The sequence below is a fragment of the Lissotriton vulgaris genome, chromosome 4_1, assembly GCF_964263255.1.
Source record: "Lissotriton vulgaris chromosome 4_1, aLisVul1.2, whole genome shotgun sequence".
NCBI lineage: Eukaryota > Metazoa > Chordata > Amphibia > Caudata > Salamandridae > Lissotriton > Lissotriton vulgaris.
Genome location: NC_141691.1, coordinates 2003292826 through 2003316445, shown reverse-complemented (window position 1 = coordinate 2003316445; position 23620 = coordinate 2003292826). Strand labels below are relative to the sequence as shown.

The window sequence follows — 23620 nt, the reverse complement described above, 5'->3', positions numbered from 1 at the left end:
ATTCAATTCTTTATTTGCAATATGCATTCTTTTCAGAAAACAATCCTTCTTGGTTACTTTGTTCCCACCAATCCAAAGTCAAAAGGTCTAGCTTTAATGAGTTTACCAACATTTTTGCATGCGACACATACAACTGTGTTAGCATGCATTAGCACGTTAAATCATGAGCTGTTGACTTTGCCAATGCCTGTTAGCGATGGTCTCTTCGTCATCCAGCTATTTTTGTGTGGACTGGGTATCCGCTTGGGTGACCACGCTCCGATTTAGGAGCAACCACTGTCAAAAGACCCAGACTTTGACCTTGAGGAGCTCAACATTTTCGTACTCCTGGGCACTTATACCTATATATCCATGCTTCTCTAAGAAGGAAGCTGTAATGGCTGGATTTTCTGAGTAGGTGGGATCAGCCCCCAGGGGCCCCTCCAACCCAGCCAGAACGTACTCACCTTCCGTCCTCAGGACTCCTCTATATCCAGGCACCTGGTACCTACCTGAGGATGGGGAACTCGCAATATACAAGCTCATATTATTAAGAACACCACTAAATCTATAGGGATACTAAGAATACTCACTGATTACTAGGGATATCCATACCCTACACCACACTTATTCACATCAGTTGGTCTCGCGGCCACCCTGACCCAGACCGTTCTACCCTAGGGCAGATCTGACACACAATCTGGTGCGTCTACACACGGGCCTGCAGAACCCAATGCTCCCTTTTCCAAAGTGTTCGCGATCCTGCGAAACTACACACTAGTTCAACTACCTAGTGCTCTCATTTACTCAAGCCACAATCCTGTGGGTATCGGCACTGGTCTCCCACCCAGTGTTCTCATTAACGCCGCATATCAACGACGACCACATTCCTATGAACACCTATACATATATATATATATATTGGGATATTATCTCAGCTGTCTACTCGGGATGAAACTACAATAATGACTTTGAATATATTTCCAGATTATATAATGTACTCTCTGCTCTTGGCATCAAAGGTTCACTCACTCCCTATTTATGTGATCACCACTTACCTGATTGGGATTACTCATCCATTCACATATCTAGTACTCACCTAGGAGATATGTTTACCTTCAGTGAACAAGAATAGGGGCTACACACCAGTTTGTTATAAACTGGGGATCGTTTATTATAGTAATATAAACATTTATACAAATCTAACAAAGGCCATAGGTAGAACACACCGCTTGAAAGAGAAGGATTACACATAACAGGAACACTCCGCTAAAAGGGAAAAGATTAGACATAAAGTGTAAATGTAGCTAATGTGATGAAAACAATATCACCTGATTAGTGTGAAGTCTTGTTCTAGCTGTCATCTGGGTTCCTCTCTCGTCTGTGCCTTGGCTCATCTCATGCTCTCTCTCTCTCCTGCACTCTTGGGTACACCTCTGCGCTGATCACTCTGTCTCTGGACTCCTCTCCCCCACACGAACTGTCTCTCCACCTTCCGTCTTCAATCTTAATGGTTCCTGCCGCTCTGATCACCGTTCATTCCGCTATCTTATTCACTCTGTCTCTGCGCCAATGTCCAATTCCATCTGCTCCCATAGGTTAATCCACGAGCTCTCCTCTATCTCTTCTAAAAGGCATTACTTCAGACTCCAGCTATTCACACCTCCTCCTGATAAGCAACTGCTTCTGACTGCTTCCTTCAGTTCCAGCTCACTATTCAACTCCGCTCTTCTCCAGATTGAACCCTCTCTCTCTCTCTCCGCCAACTCCACTCCACTGCTGGACTCTCTGCTGGACTCTCTCCTCGACTGCCCTCTGCTTGACTCCCCTCTGCTTGACTCCCCTCTGCTTGACTCCTCTCCTCGACTGCCCTCTGCTTGACTCCCCTCTGCTTGACTCCCCTCTGCTTGACTCCTCTCTGCTTGACTCCGCCTCTGCACTTCACAAATATAGAATGCTGTTTCCTCATGGAAAGTTCCATCCATCAGCCCGCCGCTTACCAGGTCTCTGCATCACCTCGCATCAAGGACACACACCCAGCCGGCCGGCCTTTTGTTGTGTCTTCTACACAGAGAATAATACAGCCTACCGATAAGGGCTGGCCCAGACCGGTTCTCTCCAAGTGAAAAACAGCCTTAACTATAAACTTCGCCTTTGCCCTAAAAAGCCTCCCTGCTTCCATCAAGATGGAGTCTCTCTAGCTTTAGGCCTGTAGGCCTGAAAGGGGTGAAATGCTCCTTAGCTCTGTCAGAATACCTACATAAACCATACCAATATGTCTAATATGTCAAAGCCAATAGGCAATAGACAGGTTAAAGTCAAGAATAAAGGCATATTAAGCAGCTATCCTCTTCTAGGTCTGGAAAAAGGGCTTAAAAGGGCCAACACAGGCTAAGAATACCTATACTAGATGCGAGCAAGACTAATGATCTATATCACTGCTAAATAAAGCCAAAAACTCTGCCATTACAGAAGCCTCCTCTCTGCAGCCTCCTTTTGTATTTATTAAGTGTCTTTAGGAGGCCACTCTGATGCCATGAAGTGCTTGCTGATTCAAGCACATCACGTGCAGTACAGATATCTGCAGCGGCTCTCTACAAGGTTTCCTTCTCGATAAGCGAGATTTCAGGGTGTCTCAAAGACCTTCACATATGGGACCAGAGTACTGTTGGAGCGGACCAACACCCACTACCAGCATCTCCAGATGCTGAGTATAAACTGTGCTTTCTCTTGTTAGTTGCATTGCCGCAGGATCTGTAATATCCCTCTTGATGTTCAATACCTATAGTTCCCGGCGTTTTATGACAATGCTTCAATGCGAGTATCTACTCAGCATTATTTTTCCTATTCGTTGGGGCATCTACTTATTAAAAAAACCTCCTTAGCAGGATAGTAGCTTTCCTGTTTTCAGTGTCTGTTTGTTGTGAATGCCAGTGTGTTTTTTCAGTGTTTTCTAGGTTTTTTAAAAATCTGTAAAATCTGTGGTTATTGTTGTATAGTCTTGTTTGCTACGTATAACAAACATGGAGATGATGTTTTCCAGTGCTTTTAAGGAATTTAGCTTTTATTTCTTCACTTCCTTCCTATTATCAAGTCTTTCTCCTTTTTTCATGCTCCTAATTCCATTTTGTTTGTACCTTTCCTTAAATGTACTCTTACAAGTACCATTTCATTATTCCCCTCACCTTCCTTCCTGTCTCACATCCCTACACTCATATTCGTTTTTTCCAGCAGTCCAGTGCAACCCCACGGCCAAGATGTGCCCGCATGGAGATATCCTTTCATCTCATTACTGGTTGATTGCAGCACATAGAATGTTAAGCTCATGTTCCTGTGCATCTATTCTTCAGACTGACAAGACAAAGAAAGTCTGAATGGGGATTTTCTTATTACTACAAGCGATGTTCGTTGTGGGGTGCTCTGCGTTCTTTTATTGCGAATGGTGTCACGCTGCACTGATTTGTGTGTCAGGATACCAAGAAGGACTCAGCTAATCAATGTGATTTTACTGTCTGATCTGACTTACTCCTGCTCTCCCTGGTCACAGGAGAGAAGTTTGCTAAGAAATTAATATGCATGCTGTTAGCTATAGGGTCCTTGGTAACTGCAACCTGTGCAGCGTATAACGAAGCAGCTGAGTTAGTAAAGAAATATCCTGACCTCCAAGATGCCTCGAGTTTTTTGCCTGAGCAGTTCACACTGTGAATGAATTTTGTTTTAGATTATTGGCTTTGCCAATGTCTTTTTGTGTTTATTTGAAAGGCAGCGTGAGTTCTGTTAAGCTGGATTTTTACCATGCATGCGGGCTTTTCTTAATTTGAAAGCAGCGCGGGAACTGTGCGACAGTGTGAGAGTTGCACAAGGCACTTTACATTTGTGTTCTGCGCAGCATTCGCTGTTCTAGTGCATTTTCATGCTTGAGGGAAAAAACAAGCACAGGTCATAATGTCTCCATTAACCCCTCCCCTGCTGGTGACGGAACCACTCCGTCATCAGCCGCGGTTGCGCTGTGCTGATGACGGAGCGGTTCCCTCACGGCCAGCTCGGATCGCCTGCGCGGTGCGGATTCCGCGCCTGCGCTGAACGTTCTATTGAGCGGGCGGGGCCATGACGGAACCGCTCTGTCATGAGCACAGCGCAACCGCGGCTGGTGACGGAGTGGTTCTGTCACCAGCATGCGCCCGCCGTGTTGCCACTCCACCCCCTTAGCACTGTGGCGGAATAGCCGCCGCAGTGAAGGGGTTAAAAATGGTCACTGTAGCTTGCACAGATAACTTTGCTGAATGTTATGCCTAGCTTTGGCACTATAAGATCTGTGAAACTGGAGTATTGACCCCTTCTGGACACATGTGTAGCTATCGGAGATTTTTATAATATGGTACTTTACCTTCTGTTGAGAGGATGTGGCTCTTATACGCCTGCTTTTCAATCATACCATAAAACTAAGAACAGGAGTGACGGGCCCAGTGTTTTTCAGAGGATATTGACCCCTATGCACAATTATTTGTCTAGAAGCTTAGAAATGGTCAGCAGATAAGGAGCTCTAGTCCCACCTACTCCTCCCACTTCCTGGTTGTTTGACGTAAGGCCCATACAAGGTCTCGGGTTTTACATTGATTTGTCCATACTATTGTTCCTACATGTCATTATAGAAGCACTGTTTTTAAACACTCTATTTTAAATACTCCTAGCCCCATCTGATGTACCTATTTCCGGTCGGTCCATGACAAACGAGCCTGGTGGCACCGTAGACTAATACATCTACTGCAGGGATCTGTGTTTGGCCTCAGGGTCACAGGTTTGAGTCCTGGCTACTAAGCCTTTCATGCTTCTGAGGTTGACAAAAAAAGTATGAGTAATAAACATGTTATGCCAACATTGAGATACATTTATGGGTGAGCATACACTTTACAAATAAACATATAGGATATAATGGGATTTATATTTCAGCGGATGGAATATCCCTCACCGTTTGACGGAAAAACCCATCCGAAAAATATAAATCAGGCGATAAAGTTATGTTGCATGGTCTCAGATCTAGGCTTGATTTTTCAGAACTATCGTTCTCTGTTTTATTATAAAAGCACATGGATATGATTGAATGAACTCATGTTTTCAACCATTCCTATGGGAGTCCTCAATATACAGTGGACATACTTTCCTTGAAATGAAGCTGTAGTGCCCAGATGTGTAGCCCGTCATCCAGAAGTCCTTAGTGAATGCTCAAATATGCCATCACAGTGGCATAATAGGATGTGTCACGTGTCACTGAGCAATTCTCAGGTCATGCTCAGAGTTGCTACAGTCGTGTAGTAGTTATCGGGGCACGCTCCGAGTTTCCTCCAATCATGTAGTTATCCTTTCAGCTAGAGGAATCTATAGTGAGTATGGACAGACAATCAAGTCAATAGGCGCAGTAACTGTCAGGTAGCTCTGAACCCGCCTATATTGTTACCAATCCTTTAACATACATAGGCTCGGCTTTGACTCCTCCCCAAGAGGAGTATTTCGCTCTCATTGCATGGCGGTCTAGTATATCCCAAGGTGTGCTACCTTTGTACTTCACGAGGGACTATTTTACATCTTAAAGGTACGCCAAATCATCACATATTAAATATTTTATTTCATAGATGCCTTTTATGCAGAAAACAACATTTTACGTTTTGTTTTTCACAGCAGCAGGATTTTTTATTTTGGATTTAAAATGCAAGCCATACACATTGACTGGGTCGATGTTTATGTTGCTAACAGTTTCTATTCTTTTTTATTTTTTTAACTCTTTGAACACTGGGTTGGCATGGAAACTGAGTGTTGTGAGCACCTAGTGGAAGTGAATCCTCCAAGAAGAAACGTTTTTGTGTGGTATGGGTACCTTTATATTGATTGGTCTGTTGTTATCTGGATGCATTGGTGGTCTGTGTGGATAAACGCCTGCCTCTCCTGCCAGGGGGTGGACACTGGCTGTACCGAGGAGGCTTGTGAGAGTTCAGGGTTCTCCCTTGCATTTCTGTAAGTGAGCGTCCCCTGCGCTTTGTGGAGCAAAGGCATGGGTTCACTCTCTTCCATTGGGCGAAGTGGGCAGAATCTGAGGGACACAACATGCCCTTGCTTTTTCTTTTTCTTTTTTTGTTGTTGATTTTTTTATTGATTTCAGTGACAACTATACATACAGCACCCAATGATTAATTAACAAGTTACTCATATCATTACATATGATACAGGGGTCAGTATCACACACACATCAATTGATCACATCTCTGTTGTTATTTCTGCGCATTTCTAACTACACCATCAGGGATACGCATATGTCTCCACGATACACATTCCATTTGGACCATTTCCTGTCCCATGCCCTTGCTTTTTTAACTAAGTAAAACGTTCACCTACTTTTTAGGTCTCGCCCTGGAATTTGCATCCGAAGGATGCGTCCAGGGCGGAGACTTGTCACGAGCTTTAGCAGGCGGATTTGGCTGCGCGAATGCGCACGTTCCGTCCTGCGCCGCGCCGTGCACTTCCCTCCCATACTCCCAGCAAGTCAGCCTAACGCGCATGCATGCACACGCACACGCATTTACACTTACACAGACATGCAGGCACCCAGACAGGCAACCCCCCCCCCCCCACAGTCACACACACGCATACACACAGACTCCAGGACACATACACACACGCACGCTCACACACATACACAGCCCGCCGCCGCGCGCGCGCACACACATGCCCCCCCCCTCTCCTCCCTCCCCCCTCGCAGCCCAGCAACAAGGCGAAGCCCCACTCACCGGCTTCCTCGGTGCAGCGGCTCTCACCGGCAGCAAGACTCTTCTTCCCTTCTTCGGCACCGGGGCGCAGGGTAGGCTCCTGCCTGCTCCGGTGCTCCAAACAATCGCGGCTCTTCCGTGGGAGGCGGGGTAGGCTCCCGCCCTCCTACTTCCTGTTTCCGGTTGTCCCGCCCGGCCTGCCTGACTTCATGGTCGCAGGCCGGCGCAAAACGCTGCATAAAAATGTTTAGAACAAAGGCTGCTTCTCAGGCAGACAAGATGCATCCGTATGAAATAGCCAGTCATAGAGCGTCTCTTTCGTGTTTCTGTGTGCTTTTTAATGTGATTTAGAACATCAGTGGGTTTCTGTTAACCAGTTTTTGTTTATAAATGTGCGCGTGCAGTGCTTGTTTGTCTAGCCTTAGCTTTCTCTGTCAGAAGCTGTCTATAGTCCTGTTTTTTGGCTTCTAGGGTTTATTTAACTGAATCGTCATTAGTAGGGGACAGTTTATTTTCATCTTCCAGAATATCCCCCTCGAGCGTCTCTATGTGCCTCGTTAGTTCCGTTCTATGCCCCACCATCAGAGCAAGAGCTCTGCCTTTTATGACTACACGAAGGGATCGAAGGGGAAGTGACATGGGAGTAAAGAAGGGCGGAAAGAAGCAGGGAGTGAGTTGAGGGGGTAGTTTATGTCTTCCGGTCACAGTGCCGAGCAGGCAGGGAGGTGCTCGTCCAAAACACTCAGTGGCAATTTATAGAGGAATTCCGCGACCGCGCTCCGGTTACCGGCGTCTTGTGTTTTTTCTTTTTTAATTGCGAGCCTCTTTCAGACGTCTGATTGGGATCAGTCCCCGGGCTCGCTCGCGGGCCGGGGTGCATTTCTTGAACAGACGAGTATCGCCTGCCCGGCGGGCCCGGTACCAGGGCAGCCACTGCTGCTAGAAGCGGCGCGGGAGCAGGCGAGGCGCTGTGTACCTGCCAGGCACACTAACAAACCAAGGAAGGGAGACCCCATAACCAAGGGCGGAGAAGACACCACCTTTATGGTGGGGCATGGATAGCCCTGAGAAGAGCCGAGCCAGGGGTCTGGTGTGGCTCTAAGAGCCAGAGCACGAGCCGAGCCAGCCAAATATGTAAATCAGACGAACAATAGCAAGAAAAAATAGACATAAAAATAAAACGTTATATATTTTCAACATTTTTCAATGTCTCAATTAAGTGCATACTATTATATAACTGAGTTAAGCAGCATTTATTGAAAGTAATATTTTTAACTTCAAGCATTCAAGTATCACCCCATGCCCTGGTGACATTGCCGCATGTTACTCCAAATGTGTCCGTTTGCCATGTTCTCTGTTTACGCAGCCTGTATTATTCTTATTATACATGAATCAAGATTCGTTTATTTATGCTAACCTTCTATAACTGAGGTTTTTGTAAGGCACAGATCCACTATTGAATTAATTCAATGTGTTCTCAAACGGGATGGCTAAGGAAAAGTGAAGTGAAGCAATGGGCCGTGGATCACACAGTTTGCTCGAGTGGGGACGCCCGGATTTGAATTCAGGATTGCACAGTGTCCTGTTCAGAGACTGTAGAGTTACATCCTTCCGTCTTCACGTGAGCACAGAAGATTCTAGCTTTGTACTCAGTTATTGAATTAGGGTTAGTACATGAATCGGGTCACTGAAAAGGGCAACAGAGTTAAAATCCTACTGGACCCAGTTACAACGCTGCTCTTCGGCTGGAGTAAGACGCCGGCGCGTGACATTTTCTGCTCTGCGTAATTCAGCTGGATGCACACAAAATATCACTCGGCACAGCATCATTCTGTGTAACCATTCAACAACAACTGGTTCTAATATGTTCTTTCAATGTTTCAAATATTTATTACAAATGTCACAAAAAGATGTTAATATTTCACTTCTGTTCTTGGATTTTCATCACAATAAAATACACTGAACATAATCTTCACAAAAGTTATTTACAAAAGTTTAAGCTATTGCCATTATAAATTACAATAACTTGTATTTAAGTATTCATTATTAAAAAAAAATAAAAGCCATTGTTATTTGTAATATTAATACATCTAAGTCATGTAAATACAACACATATTGCATTACAAATGCTATAGGGGTCACGTTTGCGAAAGTTAAAACAATTGGCATTGTAAATGACAAAGCTATTTATTTCGCTATTTTTAAAACCAACACATAACTAAAAAATTTGTCATTTACAATACCAATAGCTCAAACTTTCCTAATGCGAGACCTATTGCATTGCAAATGCTTGTTATGAAAAGACAACTGTACCAGGGCAACCAGGTAAAAAGCTTAAGATTGAGTAAGCAGGAGCAGACAGCTAAACAAGAAACAAGCCTTCCTACCAGGGTGCCTGCAGCCTGAAAGAAATCTATTTGTACGAAACTGGTTAATATGCATATGTAAATGTAAAAAGTGTTAGCAAGCCGGTATTGACTTAAACTGATGGATCACTTGAAGTTTCCTGATAACACCACTTTAATCTTTTTGTGTGGTATTGCAAGGGAGTTACCAGCTGAGCTGTGGTGTGCATGCTTTTAAAAGACCACTATATCAATCAATCATACAGTGCTTGTACAGCACGGCTTGTCACCACTGGGGGGTATCCAGGCGCAGAGCTGAGGGTTTCAGTCGAAGAGCCAGGTCTTGAGCTTCTTCCTGAAGTCTGGCAGTGAGGGTGATGCTCGGAGGTGGAGTGCATTCCAGGACTTGGCGTCTCGGTGAGAGAAGGAGCGTCCTCCAGTGCGGCAGCGGTGGATGCCCGGTTTTTGTGCATGGGCGTGGTAAGCAGAACGGAGCTTTCTGGATTGTTGGTGGAGGTTCAGGCAGTGGTTCATGTATGCAGGCCCTTGGTCATGGAGGACTTTCAAGGCGTGGGCCAGTACTTTGAAATGGCATCTTTTCTGAATTGGGAGCCAGTGGAGGTCTCTCAGGTGTTGGGTGATTTGGGTCCTTTTGGGCAGGTTGCGGTTCAGTCTGGCTGTTGCCTTCTGCATCATCTGGAGTCTTCTCATGAGTTCGCTGGAGCTGCCTTTATAGTGTGTGTTGCCATAGTCCAGGTGCTGGTGATGAGGGCCTGCGTCACTGTTTTTCTGGTGCTGATGGAGAACAACTTGAAGATTCTGCAGAGTATGCGGAGAGTGTGGAAGCCGGCTGAGGAGCCGGCATTGACCTGTTGTTTTATTGAGAGTTTTCTGTCTAGGATTATGCCGAGGTTGTGGGCCTAGTCTTTCTGTGTGAGTTTGGGTCTGAGTTCGATGGCCACCAGGTGTCCTTCCAGAGGGAGGTTTGCTGCCGAAAATCAGCAATTCGGTTTTGCCCGTGTTGAGTTTCAGGTACTTGTCCTTCATCAAGGCTGAGGCTTTCTTTGTGCAGTTGTGGGAGTTGGATGTCATAGTGGCGGAGTTAGCTGAAGACGAGAGGACGAGATGGATGTCGTCGGGGCAGGAAATTATGGTAATGTTGTGGTTTTTGACGATGACTGCTAGTGGCGTCTTGTAGATGTTGAAGTGGGTTGGACTTAAAGATGACCCTTGAGGGATGCCGTCGATGGTGCGCTTGGTCGTGAAGTGAAGGGAGGGAGACGAATTCTCTGAGTGTGCTCCGTGAGGAATGACGCCATCCATCTAAGATTATCTTTGATAATCTTAGATGTGCATACCTATATCACAACAAGTACATGTTCTCAATCAACAGCTGCATTTGTGTGTTTTGTCTAGGTGCTAGAGCCTGACCAGAACAGAATTACAATGAGCATTGTTGTTCAACCTTATGTACTAAGTGCCAGGAAAGAACAGAATGCAAAAACAGTGTGTTCTTTGTGAAAGAACATTGCGGCATAAAGCAAAACATATTTATAACATGTGCAAAGAAAAGGACCATTTGCAACGTGCTCATGCTAACATAGGGAAAACGACAATGGGCCTGCACAGCACTCATATCAAGACCAGCTGTGTGAGGTCAAGGTTGTCCAATCGTTCCAGAAGGTCAATGGAGTTAGTTCCTGTGGGGAAGTTGCGAACTCCCAGGAAGACATTGTTTATATTTGATGGCGAGCAGGGTGATGAACTCTGTGATGGCGTTGCTGAGGGCAGTTTGTGGTCCTGGGGGTCGGAATACGAGGGTGCCTGTGATTGTGGTTTTGTTCATCGGTGTGGTGTTGGAAGTTCAGGCGTTCCATGATCGTGTTGGTTTCAACTTTGGTGGTGGTGCAGATAATTTATTCCTTCTGTACGATGCCACCTCTGTGTCTGTTAGAGCGGTCCCGGTGTTTCATCTTGTAGCCATTGGGTGTTAAGGTGACGATGTGAGGGGCGATGGGGGGGGGGAGGGGTGTGAGCCAGGTCTCTATTATGACAGTCACATCGAGGGCGGAGGTGGTGTCCCAGACTTCGGTGGCATGTTTGCAGAGTGATCTAGCATTGATCAGGAGGCATCAGAATGGCTCTGGTGAGGCAAAGGATGGCGGGGAGGGCTTGGCGCGGGTTCTGCAAGGGTGGTCGATCTTCGGATGGCGGTGACTCAGCAGCTGAGGCAGGTGAACGGTCACGTACAGTCTGGGTATTACTTCACTATGTACAGTCTGAGTATTACTAACATCTATATTTTGAAAGCACTTTTTTATCGTAAACGTTTTAGCAAATTTTGTAGCAGGCTATCTTACACTGTGTGTAATGCAAGTTCAAAATAATGACAAATATTCACAGTGCTTTCTATCACAGACTGGGATCTCATAGCTCTAAAATATTGAGTCAATATTCTACCCTGCCCTGACAAGGATTCAATCCTGTGGCTCTCTGGTTATGCACACAGACTTCTGCAGTGCAGCGTGATAGAGGTTTCATAATGTACAGTAGTAGTGCATTTCCCATTGATTAACTTTTTATTCAAGCTGCACCTTATTTTATATGTAGTTACCTGAAGGTGAAGGACCGAAAAAGTTATAGAATATTTTGTTTTTTTTACTGTCGCCTTTGATCCCAACTGCACCCTCAATCACACCCTCCCCTTTATACCCTCTCCATGCTTACTCACTCTATGCGCTCTCCACGCCCCTATGCTCGCAGCAGGGCCGGCCCTAAATCGGATTGACTGGGACAGTGCCCTGGGCAAAAAGAAATTTGGTGTTTGTTGTGGGGACGAAGGGTTCTTGTGGTGTGACAGCAGGAGGTGTGAGGAAGATGGGAAGAGGGCACGGGGTTGATGGGGTGCTAACAATTACGCGGAGGTGATGACAAAGTCTTTAACGTGTACTGATTGAAACCAAGTGGGATGGACGACCTGCTGTTCTCATAACATTAAGTCAGGCAGCTCCCTGTAGCACCCCTCGGAATATTGGCGCCCCGGGTTTGGGCACAGCCCGCTCATGCCTAAGGCCGGCCCTGGCTCACAGGATCACAATTCCCGCCCTTTTTAAAACCCACTACGCTCAGCTTTTACTGGGAGTGATTGTCGTCATTTGGGCGTGGGTTGTCTGACCGCTACTTACGCTTCAATGTACCGCGTCCAAGAGTGAGAATCGGGCTATTCGCCAACCACTGAGCGGGCCCTTACTAGATGTTCCCGAGGGATTACATTACGCATTATCAGGAAGTATGAATAACCTATGTCTGGCAAAGGGGCCATTGCTTGCGCAGGGTCACACAAACTTTGGCTCTCAACTCATGATCAGTTGAGATTTTTTTTAGGAATTTTAAATTGTTCCACAAGTTGAAAATGCCTCCCTCTTCCACAAGGAAAGTCTTTGTGCCATTCTGAGGTACCTTGGCGCACTGGTCCTAGTAATGGTGGCTGGGTAGATATGGGTGGGCATGCAGAGAGGTCTAATTATATTCCTCTGTGGTGACTGATGTAGCACTGGTGACCTTTGGCCTGTAGAGGCTCGTGATCAATGTCCCAGGACCCAGAAATAGCAGTCACTGGATGTAGTTTGTCTCCATAGACACTGACAGCATGAACTTATTCAGCAAAGGGAGCACAAGAGAACACCACGAAAAGGCGCAGGCAGGCCATGTGTTGGGGCATAGGACATGGAGGGGGGCTGTATGAAGGAGTCCGGGCACACCTGGATGAACCCCAGCAGAAAACCTGGCACATCCTGTGTCATAGAACATTCTAGGACCGTGATTCTTAACCTTTTGACTTTTGTGGATCCCTACTTGATAATTAATGGAGTCCGGGGACCCCACTGAATAATTACTGGAACCAAGAGAACACAGAGTTTAAGCCATTTCCATGATTTGTACCTCAAACCAGTACACAAAAAAATAGAACAACCATTCGTCAAACAAAAACACAAATGATAAAATATTTTATTTCATTCACAAACACTTATTAATAATTTACATTTTCACTGATGGGAAGCCTGGGGCATTTCTTAAATTTATCTGAGACCACCCATTGTCCATACTATATTCTATTTGATCCATTTGCTCTGCTCCCTCAAATCAATCTGAGAGCATCAACTTAATTTTTTGCCTCCAGTTTTAATTTCCTTCACATTTCTGTAAAGTTTAAAATTTGTACATTTTGTTTCTTTATGTACACTTGACATAATCTGTTAATAATATTTATCTTTCTTACCAGTTCCGCACCTCGTGAATAGGCGTCGGGCACTACCACGGTTAATAATCTCAGCTCTAGGACATACTGTTAGATTGTTAGAACATGTTCTAACATTTGTGGATCACAAACGGGAAAATAGCCAGAAAGTCAACAGGTGTACTCTTTATAAGAGAAGTGAGGTGTGCACAGGCATGACACTGTCTCACCTACATTTATTTCATCCTATTTACAGGTTTATGGAAACAGTTGGACAGGGACAGAAAATAGGCCCATGCATCAAAATAAAAGTGACCCCATTAGTAATTCACATAGTTAAAAAAATAAAATAAAAAAAAGTCCCACACTTGCAAACCAGGGCAGTTCGAACTTGTGAAGACTCTCTGTATAAGTGCAGTGCAATGTATTGGAGACTGCATTCATTTGTGCTTGCTGCAGGCAATGTTTGTGGTAATATCAGGAAAATCAACAGTAAAAACCGGTTCACCAAACCATAAAATGAACCCACAAACTGCCAAAAAATGCCCCAAACACAGACCTGTCAGACCAGCTCTTCTGGCACTGCCAAATTGCTCAATGTTAGTTTAAAATAAAAGTTAGGTTCTTGTGCCAAAATCCGCAGCCGAGAAATGTCAATGTCCAATCACAAGGGAGTGGTTCTGGTGTGATTACAGGCCCGGACAGGCCGTTGCGGGCACTGGGCAATCCCCCGGTGCGCCGCAAGGGTGGGTGCCGGTTTTGGGCCCTGGGGGCCGTTTTTGTTACAGGGCCGTTTTTGCAGCATAGCTGCAAAATCGTCCCTGTAACAAAATCAGCTGAAAACCGACCCCGGCAAAGAGCTCGGTCGCACCCCCAGGGGGCCAGCTGAGCACTTTGCCAGGACTGGTTTTGGTTCTCAGTCCGGCCCTGGTGATTACTGTGGTTGTCAGTGATTTAAAAGTGGGGTGTCCAAGGTTGGCGTGAGAAGGCCTTTTCCCTGGCTACTATCAAAGATCAGAGCTTTAAGTGGGCCGGGTCTCACGGGTGCCACACCAGCAGTTAATTAAAGGAGGCCTCGAAACGGGTCTGTATCGGGCTCTGTTTTGGGCCCTGGCAGAGGCGGTGTGTATCCACCCCGATGACGTGTTTCTGCATATACAAGAAAACAAGATTGCTGTTGTTTAGAATAGCGTGTCCCTCAATTTATTGCTAAAACTAGCAGCCCGGCCCGACGTTGTCCGGGTATGAATTGCTGCCTGCCAGTAGTATATTGTTTTGTAGGATTTCGTTTTGATAGCATTTCTTATTAGGTCTGTGAAACGCTCCGATTCACAGTGCCCTGCTGATGCACTTAAGAGTGCGCGTTCAGTAGTGTGTGAACTTGAGTTTCCCTACTTTATTTTTCCTTGCAATATTATATAGCACGAACTCGACAACCTGGCATGAGCACAATTTACATTACAGAAGAACACATTCATTTGTGGTAGGCATGGGGAGACAAAGCGATTTCCCTGGAATCACAGGATGTTGAGCTGAAGCGGAGATTCGAACGTAGCTCCCCAGCTCTAAAGTTCGTAATTCTAGAACTTGTGGCGGGAGGTGTGTCTAAAAGTGTATGTCGTGCTGGCCATCAATGAGAGAGACCTGTGCATTTTTCAAATGGGTGGTGAAAAAATATGAGTATGTTGCTGGAGATGTGGGCCGCCGTGCCACCAATGTACTTACCGGGGGAGGGTAAACACCCATTATTCCGCAACTTTCTTTCCGCATACCATCACTCCGCTTACTTGCATTAGGAAAGACTCTGCCATGCCATTATAACGCATGGCATTACATTTTATATGCTTTTACCACGCATACATTTACAACGAAATTCGTTGTAAATGCATGAATGGTAAAAACATGTTTTTTTTTATAAATGTTTGGATAAGGTAAGTATGGGTCTAGGGGTATATGTTTTGGGGTACTGAGGTATATGTTTTGGGGTGTTTGGGTATTTTAAGGGTTCAGATATAGTTTTGGGTTATGGGGTACAGGAGTAGTTTTAGGGTTTAGGGATAGGTATGGGTTTTGGGGTACAGGGGTATTTTTAGGGTTCAGGGCTAGGTTTGAGTTTTGGGTTATAGGGGTATTTTAAGGGTTCAGGGCTGGGTTTGGGGTACAGGGGTATTTTAAGGGTTCAGGGCTAGGTTTGGGTTACAGGGGTATTTTAGGGTTCAGGTGTAGGTTTGGATTTTGGGGTACAGGGTTATTTTTTAGGGTTCAGGGCTAGGTTTGGGTTTTGATGTACAGGGGTATTTATAGGGTTCAGGGCTAGGTTTGGGTTACAGGGGTATTTTTAGGGTTTAGGGATAGGTTTCGGTTTTGGGGTACAGGGTATATTTATAGGGTTAAGACGGGTTAGTGTTTAAGGGTGTTGGGGTATTTTAAGGAGTAAGGGTGGATTATGATTATGGGGTGCAGGGGTATTTAAGGGGAGCAGGGTGGGATTAGCACACAATATGAGACATGGCATGAAGGGCGGAATTTACCACACGCCCCCAGCGTTTGTCATGCCCCCAGAACACGCCCACAGCACAACGCAGACACGCCCACAAGGGACTACTTTGCTGGCACGGTTCTTTTACCTTTTAAATGTATATGGTGGGCGTCTGCATAGCCTATGTCCTTCTGCTGCAGCTGCCCTTTCCAACGCTGTATTGGGTGTTGTGATTGGTGCTGTGGTTCCTGAGATTACCCGCCTCAAAGGTTTGGGCTCTCTCTTTATTATATTAGTATGGATGAGTGACATGACAGCCGACCCCAAACTTATGCTTTTAACAAATGCCCTTCAAGAAGCAGCACTCATTTTTGAAAAGACTGTGTTTATTATATTGTATGGATTTAAAATTTAGCTTTCTCCGTTGGTTTCTGAAATAGCTAGGCTTCCTTGGTTCTTCTACAGAGTTTTCTAGAATAAAAGGAGCGCTTCCCCCAGACCTGGGCAAGGCCCTGCCTGAAATCCTGGCCATTATTACTTTTTGGTCTGTGGTGCAAATTCTTTACAATTAAAACACTGCTGTAGTCTCGGTTTTCTCACATCACTTGGGCTGTGTTGCTTTAAGTCTGTACTAGATTTTGTTAGTAAGTAAACACATCATGAAGTGTAAATGCTTATTTTGACCTCAGAGGTTATATATGCATCGACGAATTTATTTAGACTGATTGTTCTGAAAGTTGCCAGGAACATGACTGTGACAAGTTGGGTCGCCAGGCCCATTGTGTGGTGCGGATGGATTCCCATAGGTCATTGTGACAATGTGAGGCGTATGCGCGTTGCCGTGGATCCCTTGACGTCGCAGTGACAGGTTGGGGTGCATGCCTATTGCACGGTGCAGTGGATCCCTTGAGGACGAAGTGACACGTTGATGCGTATGCCCATTGCACAGTGCGGTTGGATCACTTGCAGTCGTTGGCATTGGGCCTTGGAGACAGATGTCAATTGCGAAGATGGCTTCTTCCATCTCTTAAGAGGGAGGGTACTGATTAAGACCTTTTTTGATTCTCTTTTCCTCTCTCAAAGTTTACTTATCTTCCAAGAAAGGGCAAATGATTTGTTTGAGAGCATGAGCAAAACAGAAGGGAATCCTACTTAATGTCGACATTGTATATATTACCCTCCTTTCATCCTTTTTGTAAAGCGCTCTGATATCCTTCGGGGTCTTGTTCGTGCTATATAAAACTTTATAAATAAATAAATAAACCAAGAAAAAGATGCAAGAAATACCTTTTGGTGCTGGGTCTTTTGTGCCCTTTACCAGACAAATCCATTTGCTTTTCTATTCCTTTGGCTAAAATTATGAAAACATCCTTTTAGAAGTAAACAAATCAATTTTTAGTTCAGTGACTTTCAGCAGAGTATTTTCAGATCTTGCTTGCCAGCACCTTTGTTGAGCTGACCTTATGTAATCACCCCAAAAAGAGGTTTAACCCCTTTGCTGCGGGGGAGGAGGGCGCGCACAGTGCCCCCATACTCATGACGAGCTCAGCTCGTCATGAGCTACGGCGCTCCTGTGCTCATGACGAGCTCAGCTCGTCACAGGTGTATTGCCTCCCGTGGAACGCTCAGCACAGCGGGGAATTCTCCCCGCACCTGAGCGTTCCACGGGCCATGACGAGCTGAGCTCGTCATGAGCACCGGAGCGCCGTGGCTCATGACGAGCTCAGCTAGTCATGAGCATCCAAGGTGTTAAGAAGCTGCATAGAGAAGGGCTTAGGCTCCGCCCACATATTGCTCTTCCTCTTTACAAGCTTTTGATTGAGTAGAATGTGTGTGCTTCTGTTAAAAAAAGAGTGTTTATATTGTATTCTTTATCCTTAGTGGAAAGCGTATGCACAATACAGCAGGCCGGAGTTTGATTATGATAACAAGCTAATGATCAAGGCTATGGAGTTGCTTGGTTTATAAGGAAAAGTTATGTCAGAAGTCCTAGGTCTGATCTTTTAATATGCAATGTTATGATAAAGGCAGTAGGCTTAGCTTATTTATTGTTAAAAGCATATGTTAAATGCACTAGATCTTAAGAGTGCATTGTTTTACGTGGAATTTAAGCCTGTAAACAGGCATTTTATTTTTACATGGAATCTCACAGAATACCGTAGTAGGCAAGGGTTTTGGTGTTTTTTCTCCCCTTCTTACATAACCTGGGGGTGGAAGATTTGCACTCTGAGAATCCTTGCTATGTCCCTGTAGGATGGGTTGCATGTCGTTTGTCAGTTGTAATCGTGCGCATATTTATATTTTCATGAGCAGTTGAGCAGTGTTTAGCTGTGAGTGTATTAAAGTTTTGTATAGGTCTGCAGTGACCGTTTCAGCTGTCTGCTAGGCTCTTGCAGTAATAAATGTTTTTTAAAACAAATATTCATGTACATAGAGGGGCTTAAGGCCAGCCCTCTTCAGCCACTGGTCTTCTTGAGTGTCATTCATATTATGTTTCTACCCATGGCAACACAAAGCTAAGAGCACTGGGTCAGCCTACTACAGACATTGACTCTATTGCTCTGTGATTGACGCAGATCACATGCACACAATCATTTGAAAATGAGATTGCTTCAATGCCGGAGACACTCTCCAACCAGTACTTTGGCTTTCCATTTTGTCCTTGTATATGTCCTATTTAATGCCTGGTCTTCTGCTTATTTCTGTATTTCTGTATTTATTTATTGTTTAGTTCTGTTGGATCACTCCCTTGTCATTCATTTCATAGACGGGTTGCTGCATCCCAAAGCTTCTAAGCTAGGCAGCCATCTTGGAATGGGGTTATTCATAGTACATCATTTGTTGTATCGTTTTAAAATGGTGCAACATTTAGAAGCAAAATTCAGCATTTTGGTTTGGTACACAATGATAAACTTTGCACAACACAATTTAAGGATGGTTTCCCAGTATTATGAGAATGGTATTATGCATAGTATATCATTGTTTTAACTGTTCTCATTACTTCTAAACACGGCAGCCATAGTAAACTTTAAAAATAATTATACATTATGCAATACACAATGCAAGAATGGCCCGCTATATGGAATATTTACTTCTTTTATCTGTTTTTTTAAAAACATTTGTGAATGACCTTCCTTCCACTTGTATTGTTTGAAGAAGAGGCTCGGCATTGTACATGTAATTTTCCTGCTTAATGTGGTTTATTTTCTATTTAGAGTTGTTTCATAGCATAAATATATTATATTTCGTTTCTGTTTTTTTTAAATGGTTTCTGTTTTTGGAGAATGTGGCCTCCCTACTATTTGGCTGCAGCAGCGAAATGTTAAAAGTTCGTGTAACTAGGAGATTAAAACATCTTGTTTTAGCTGGTACTAGTCAAAAACTTGAACATTCTGCACTGGGCATTGGCACTTGCCTGCAGTGGCCTGGTACACAAGACAGACTAAAGCTACAACTAGAAAGCACTGCCTCAGTGAGTAAGCGAGCGCACAGCAAGCTGAGTAAAATGTATTTATCACATAAGGGCTAGACTTGGAGTGGAAGAAAATGTATTTTTCCTTGCATTCAGTAGTAAAACAGTAAATTCTATCTGGTGCTCATGTGTCATCGATTAAATGATTTTTAGTAATCTGATCTTCCGGGCCTGGGCTGCAGGTGAGACAGTACCTAGGGAATGCTGCTGTTAGAAGGAGTATTAGTAGGGTATGTGTTCGGAGAGTGTGTCTAATACACACTTCTTCTGAGAACTGGGAATGAGATTTACTGTGACATAAAGAAACCTTCTCTTAACTCCACCCTTGCACTTTCCTCATAATCTCTGGTGCCACACTGACTTGGAGTTCTTGGTCCTAGGTGGTGGTCACTTAGTTTGGTTTCATATATTGGGGGGAGGAGGATCTTTGAGTTTGGGGTAACTCTAATTTATAGGATCCTCTAAACATGCAAGACATTGGAATGTAGATTTCAAATGTAGAGAGAGTCAAGCAAACATATATGACAAGATCTCTACATTGGAAGCTCACCGTGCAGCCATATGAAAGATATATACTTTACCAATGTCTGCTGGCACCCTCAAGTGTCTGGCTCTAATGTGCTAACGCTGCATGAATAAGCACATTAATCCCAGATCTATTGGTTTTGTTAGCACTGTAGATGTAATAGACCTAGTACTCAAATGGTGGAGGTATGGTATTTAGACATTGTTGTCAGATTTAAGGAGGTCCAACAATTGTGTCAAACTAGAAAGCAAGATTTGGAGTACATTTGCATATTATGACAACCATGTTTCTTTCAGACAATAAAAACCTAGTGCAGTTATCTAAACTTTAGGCTAAAACCTGCTGCCTGTTCTATAAATGTGCCTTCTTGAGTGATAGATACATTGCTTCAAATGTTGTTTCTTCTTTTTATATCCTCAGGCTCGAATGGGTGGAAATCATCGAGCCTCGCACCCGGGAGTGCATGTACGCCAACCTCATCACGGGGGAGTGTGTGTGGGATCCGCCCCCCGGCGTCCGGATCAAACGCACCAACGAGAACCAGTGGTGGGAGCTCTTTGACCCAAACACTTCTCGCTTCTACTACTACAATGCCAGCACCCAGCGGACAGTTTGGCACCGGCCGCAGAACTGCGACATCATCCCCCTGGCCAAGCTACAGACGCTGAAGCAGAACACAGATTCGCCCCGACTGTCGACGGAGAACAGCCCCAGTCGAAACAGCAACATCAGCCGAGATGGGAGCACCCACTCGTCACTGGAGCAGGAGCTGGAGAGCAGCGACAAGGCCCCCGAGCCGATCAAGACCAACCGGCTCTCCAGCCATTACTGCATCGTCAACAACGAAGTAGACAGGTAATACACTGGCCGCTAACTTATGGACGGAATATGCCTGTGTCTTGGCTGCTCTTACGTTTTTGTTCTAGAGAAAAGGTTGAGTTGGTACAGGGATTGTGTCCTTGCAATTCCACCATCAATTGTTGAGAAGATCATCTGACCTGGTCATGTGTGTGGTCAGTCCAGAGCAGGTGAAGCAGGAGTATAAATGTACCCCATGATAATCTGCACACCATAAATCCCCTCTTTTGTAGCCTGTGAAATGATTCAAATCCACAGTCGAGTCTCGAGATTATACAGCATGTTCAAGATTTTGCAGTAAAATCATCTAATTTGCCAACGTGCTGGTCCCCCCTGAAAGATCAAGCGCAATGCGGCACTTGTTATAGAGTTGCTTGACATGAGGCAGACTCACGACTTATCCAAGGGACTTTGCTACTGGGGATTTCCTAATATCCCTATAGGTCAAGGCCGCTTATGCCGATCATTGAGCTTGTGATTAAAGATGATGATTATTATGGTTGCTGTTACTCTTGTTGTTCATCATGGTTCATTAATCTCAAGATGAGCCATCTAAGTGCAACTAACACACTCCAAATTGGCTTAAACCGATCCATGGCTGGAGATCTTTTAGAACGTCTGCTCCCAGGAGGTATCAAAGTGCCATCGCCTTTAAGTCATAACGTTGTACTGCGCTTCTGCTTGGAAAGTTGGAGCTTAAAAGCATTGGTTGTATGCACATGCACACAGCTTAAATTTGGATTATTTTGTTAGGTCTATCTGTATGTATTGGAGATTATTGTGAGGAATTATTTTTGTGTGCAGCGTGCTACAGCACATAGTGATAGACTTTCACTGAAGCTATAATGCAAGGGAAAAAGGTCAAGCAGGCCAAGTGTGCTCTGTGGTGTCCCATCACATACTGGCCAGATATGAGGTCTGCTGTCCTCCGATCTTTTCTATATTTGCATCTTTTCAAGCTCCTAGAAGTCTCACAGTGAACACCAAAATGCCCGGCTTCCCACGGGGAGAAGGTCTCTTGTGGCTTTTCCACCTTTAATGCTAATATTTCTGTTGGCTGTCTTTTCTTTAGCTGCAAAACTTCCCCATCAAGAACTTGTGTTGTCAGTGTGTTTCTTGGCTGTCGTAGTCATTTTTTGGGTCGAAGCTCACTAGACAGTACAGCTGTCTGGTTTGCTAATGACATCTTGGGGAGATTCTGAAAGATTCCCTGGGAACGCATTCCGCCCGTTGCTTACCATTCATTGGCTTTGGGGTTTCTAACTCACATGTTCTTGCTTTCTGTTTGGTGGCTACATTTTGTTTTAGGCTGTCCAGCTTGAGCTCCGCCCATCCCTTGTTCAAACTCTATTTACTGTATTCTTCCACTAACACTGAATTTCTGTAAACAAGCCTTTAAATCTTGTTCTTATCTGGTCATATTTTCTGTGCATTCAAAGACAGATGTCAAATGTCAAGCTTTGTCTTCCAGGGAGCTCGGTGTTTACTTTTCTTTCTCTGACTTCAAAGTCAGAGGATTTATGTGACAATCATTCTAGCTACTCACGATGTGCAGCACAGTGTCATTTTTTTCTATCACAAAACAAAATTTAAATGTCTGTAAATTAACTGTGTAGATATTTCAGAACATAAAAAGCACAAATGAAGCTCATTTTTTTGGCAATTCTGATGTGTGGTGAAAACAAATATTTTAATATATTCGAAACATCGATATCGTAAGTGATGACATTTCCACACAATATTGTTTGTGCACTGTATACTTTTATCAGTTAAATTGTATGTCTGTGCGAATGTAATGGTAATTTCAATTGAAGATGTGTTGTTTGTAACGGCAGGGTGCTATATCACCATGCACTTTACCCCACTCTACTTAGCACCACTCCACTGCACTCTATTCTGCATCAATGCACACTGCACTCTACTCTGCACCCCTCCACTCTACACCACTCCACACAACACCTCTCTAGTCTATGCCAATACACTGTACCCCTATACTACTCTACCATGCACCACTGCACTCTTTGCCACTACTCTGCACCATTGCACTCTACAACACTCCACTTAATACCACTGCATTCTGCCACTTGACTCTTGTCTTGAACAATCTACTGTCCGCCACTTCACTCAACGCCTCTCAATTCCAGAATGCACATTCCATTCCACTCTACGCCACTCCACGCCACTGCCGTCTACCCTGCGCCATTTCACTCTACACCGCTACAAGCTACTCCACTCTTTGCCACTTTACTCAAAAGTAATACACTGTACGCCACTTTACTCTACGCTAATCTACTCTGCACCAGTGCTCTATATGCCACTATATTCTACTCTGCAACACTCTACACCATTGCACTGTATGCCAGTTTACTCTGCACCACTTTATGCCACTGCACTCTACCCTAATGCACTCTCTGCCACTCTGCTCTACACCACTGCACTGTATGACACTCTACTCTGCAGCACTGCACTCTCTGCCACTTAACTCTTCATCACTCTACTCTGCGTCCCTGCACTTTATGCCACTGCACTATACTCTATGCTACTCTACCACACTCTATGACAATGCACTCTACGCCAAAGCACTTTAGGCCACTACACTCTACACCACTCTAATATACTATGCACCACCACACTCTGCGCCACTCCACCACTGTACTCTACAGCACTCTACTCTTTGCCAAAGCAATCTATCCTACTGCACTATACGACGCTGCACTCTGCTCTGCAAGACGGCACTCTCTGCCACTGACCTCAACGCCACCCTACTCTATGCCACTGCACTCTGTCACTGAACTCTACTCTGAACAACTCATCTGTATGCCATTCTACGCCAATGCAATGTATACCACTACACTCTACACCACTCTAATCTATGCCACGGAAGTCAACGCCACTGTACTGTACACCTCTGCACTCTAGCCTGTATCATTGCATTTTAACTTGAACCACTCCACTCTACACCACCT

The 23620-nt window shown here is 44.7% G+C and overlaps 1 protein-coding gene across 1 annotated transcript in view; it reads left to right on the top strand.

The window, feature by feature from the left end:
• Positions 1 to 23620, top strand: part of ARHGAP39 (Rho GTPase activating protein 39) — an 840128-nt gene that overhangs the window by 274208 nt on the left and 542300 nt on the right. The window contains exon 2 of the mRNA XM_086966339.1: positions 20217 to 20651. Coding sequence (XP_086822465.1) covers positions 20217 to 20651 — 435 coding nt within the window. The remainder of the gene's footprint in view (positions 1 to 20216; positions 20652 to 23620) is intronic.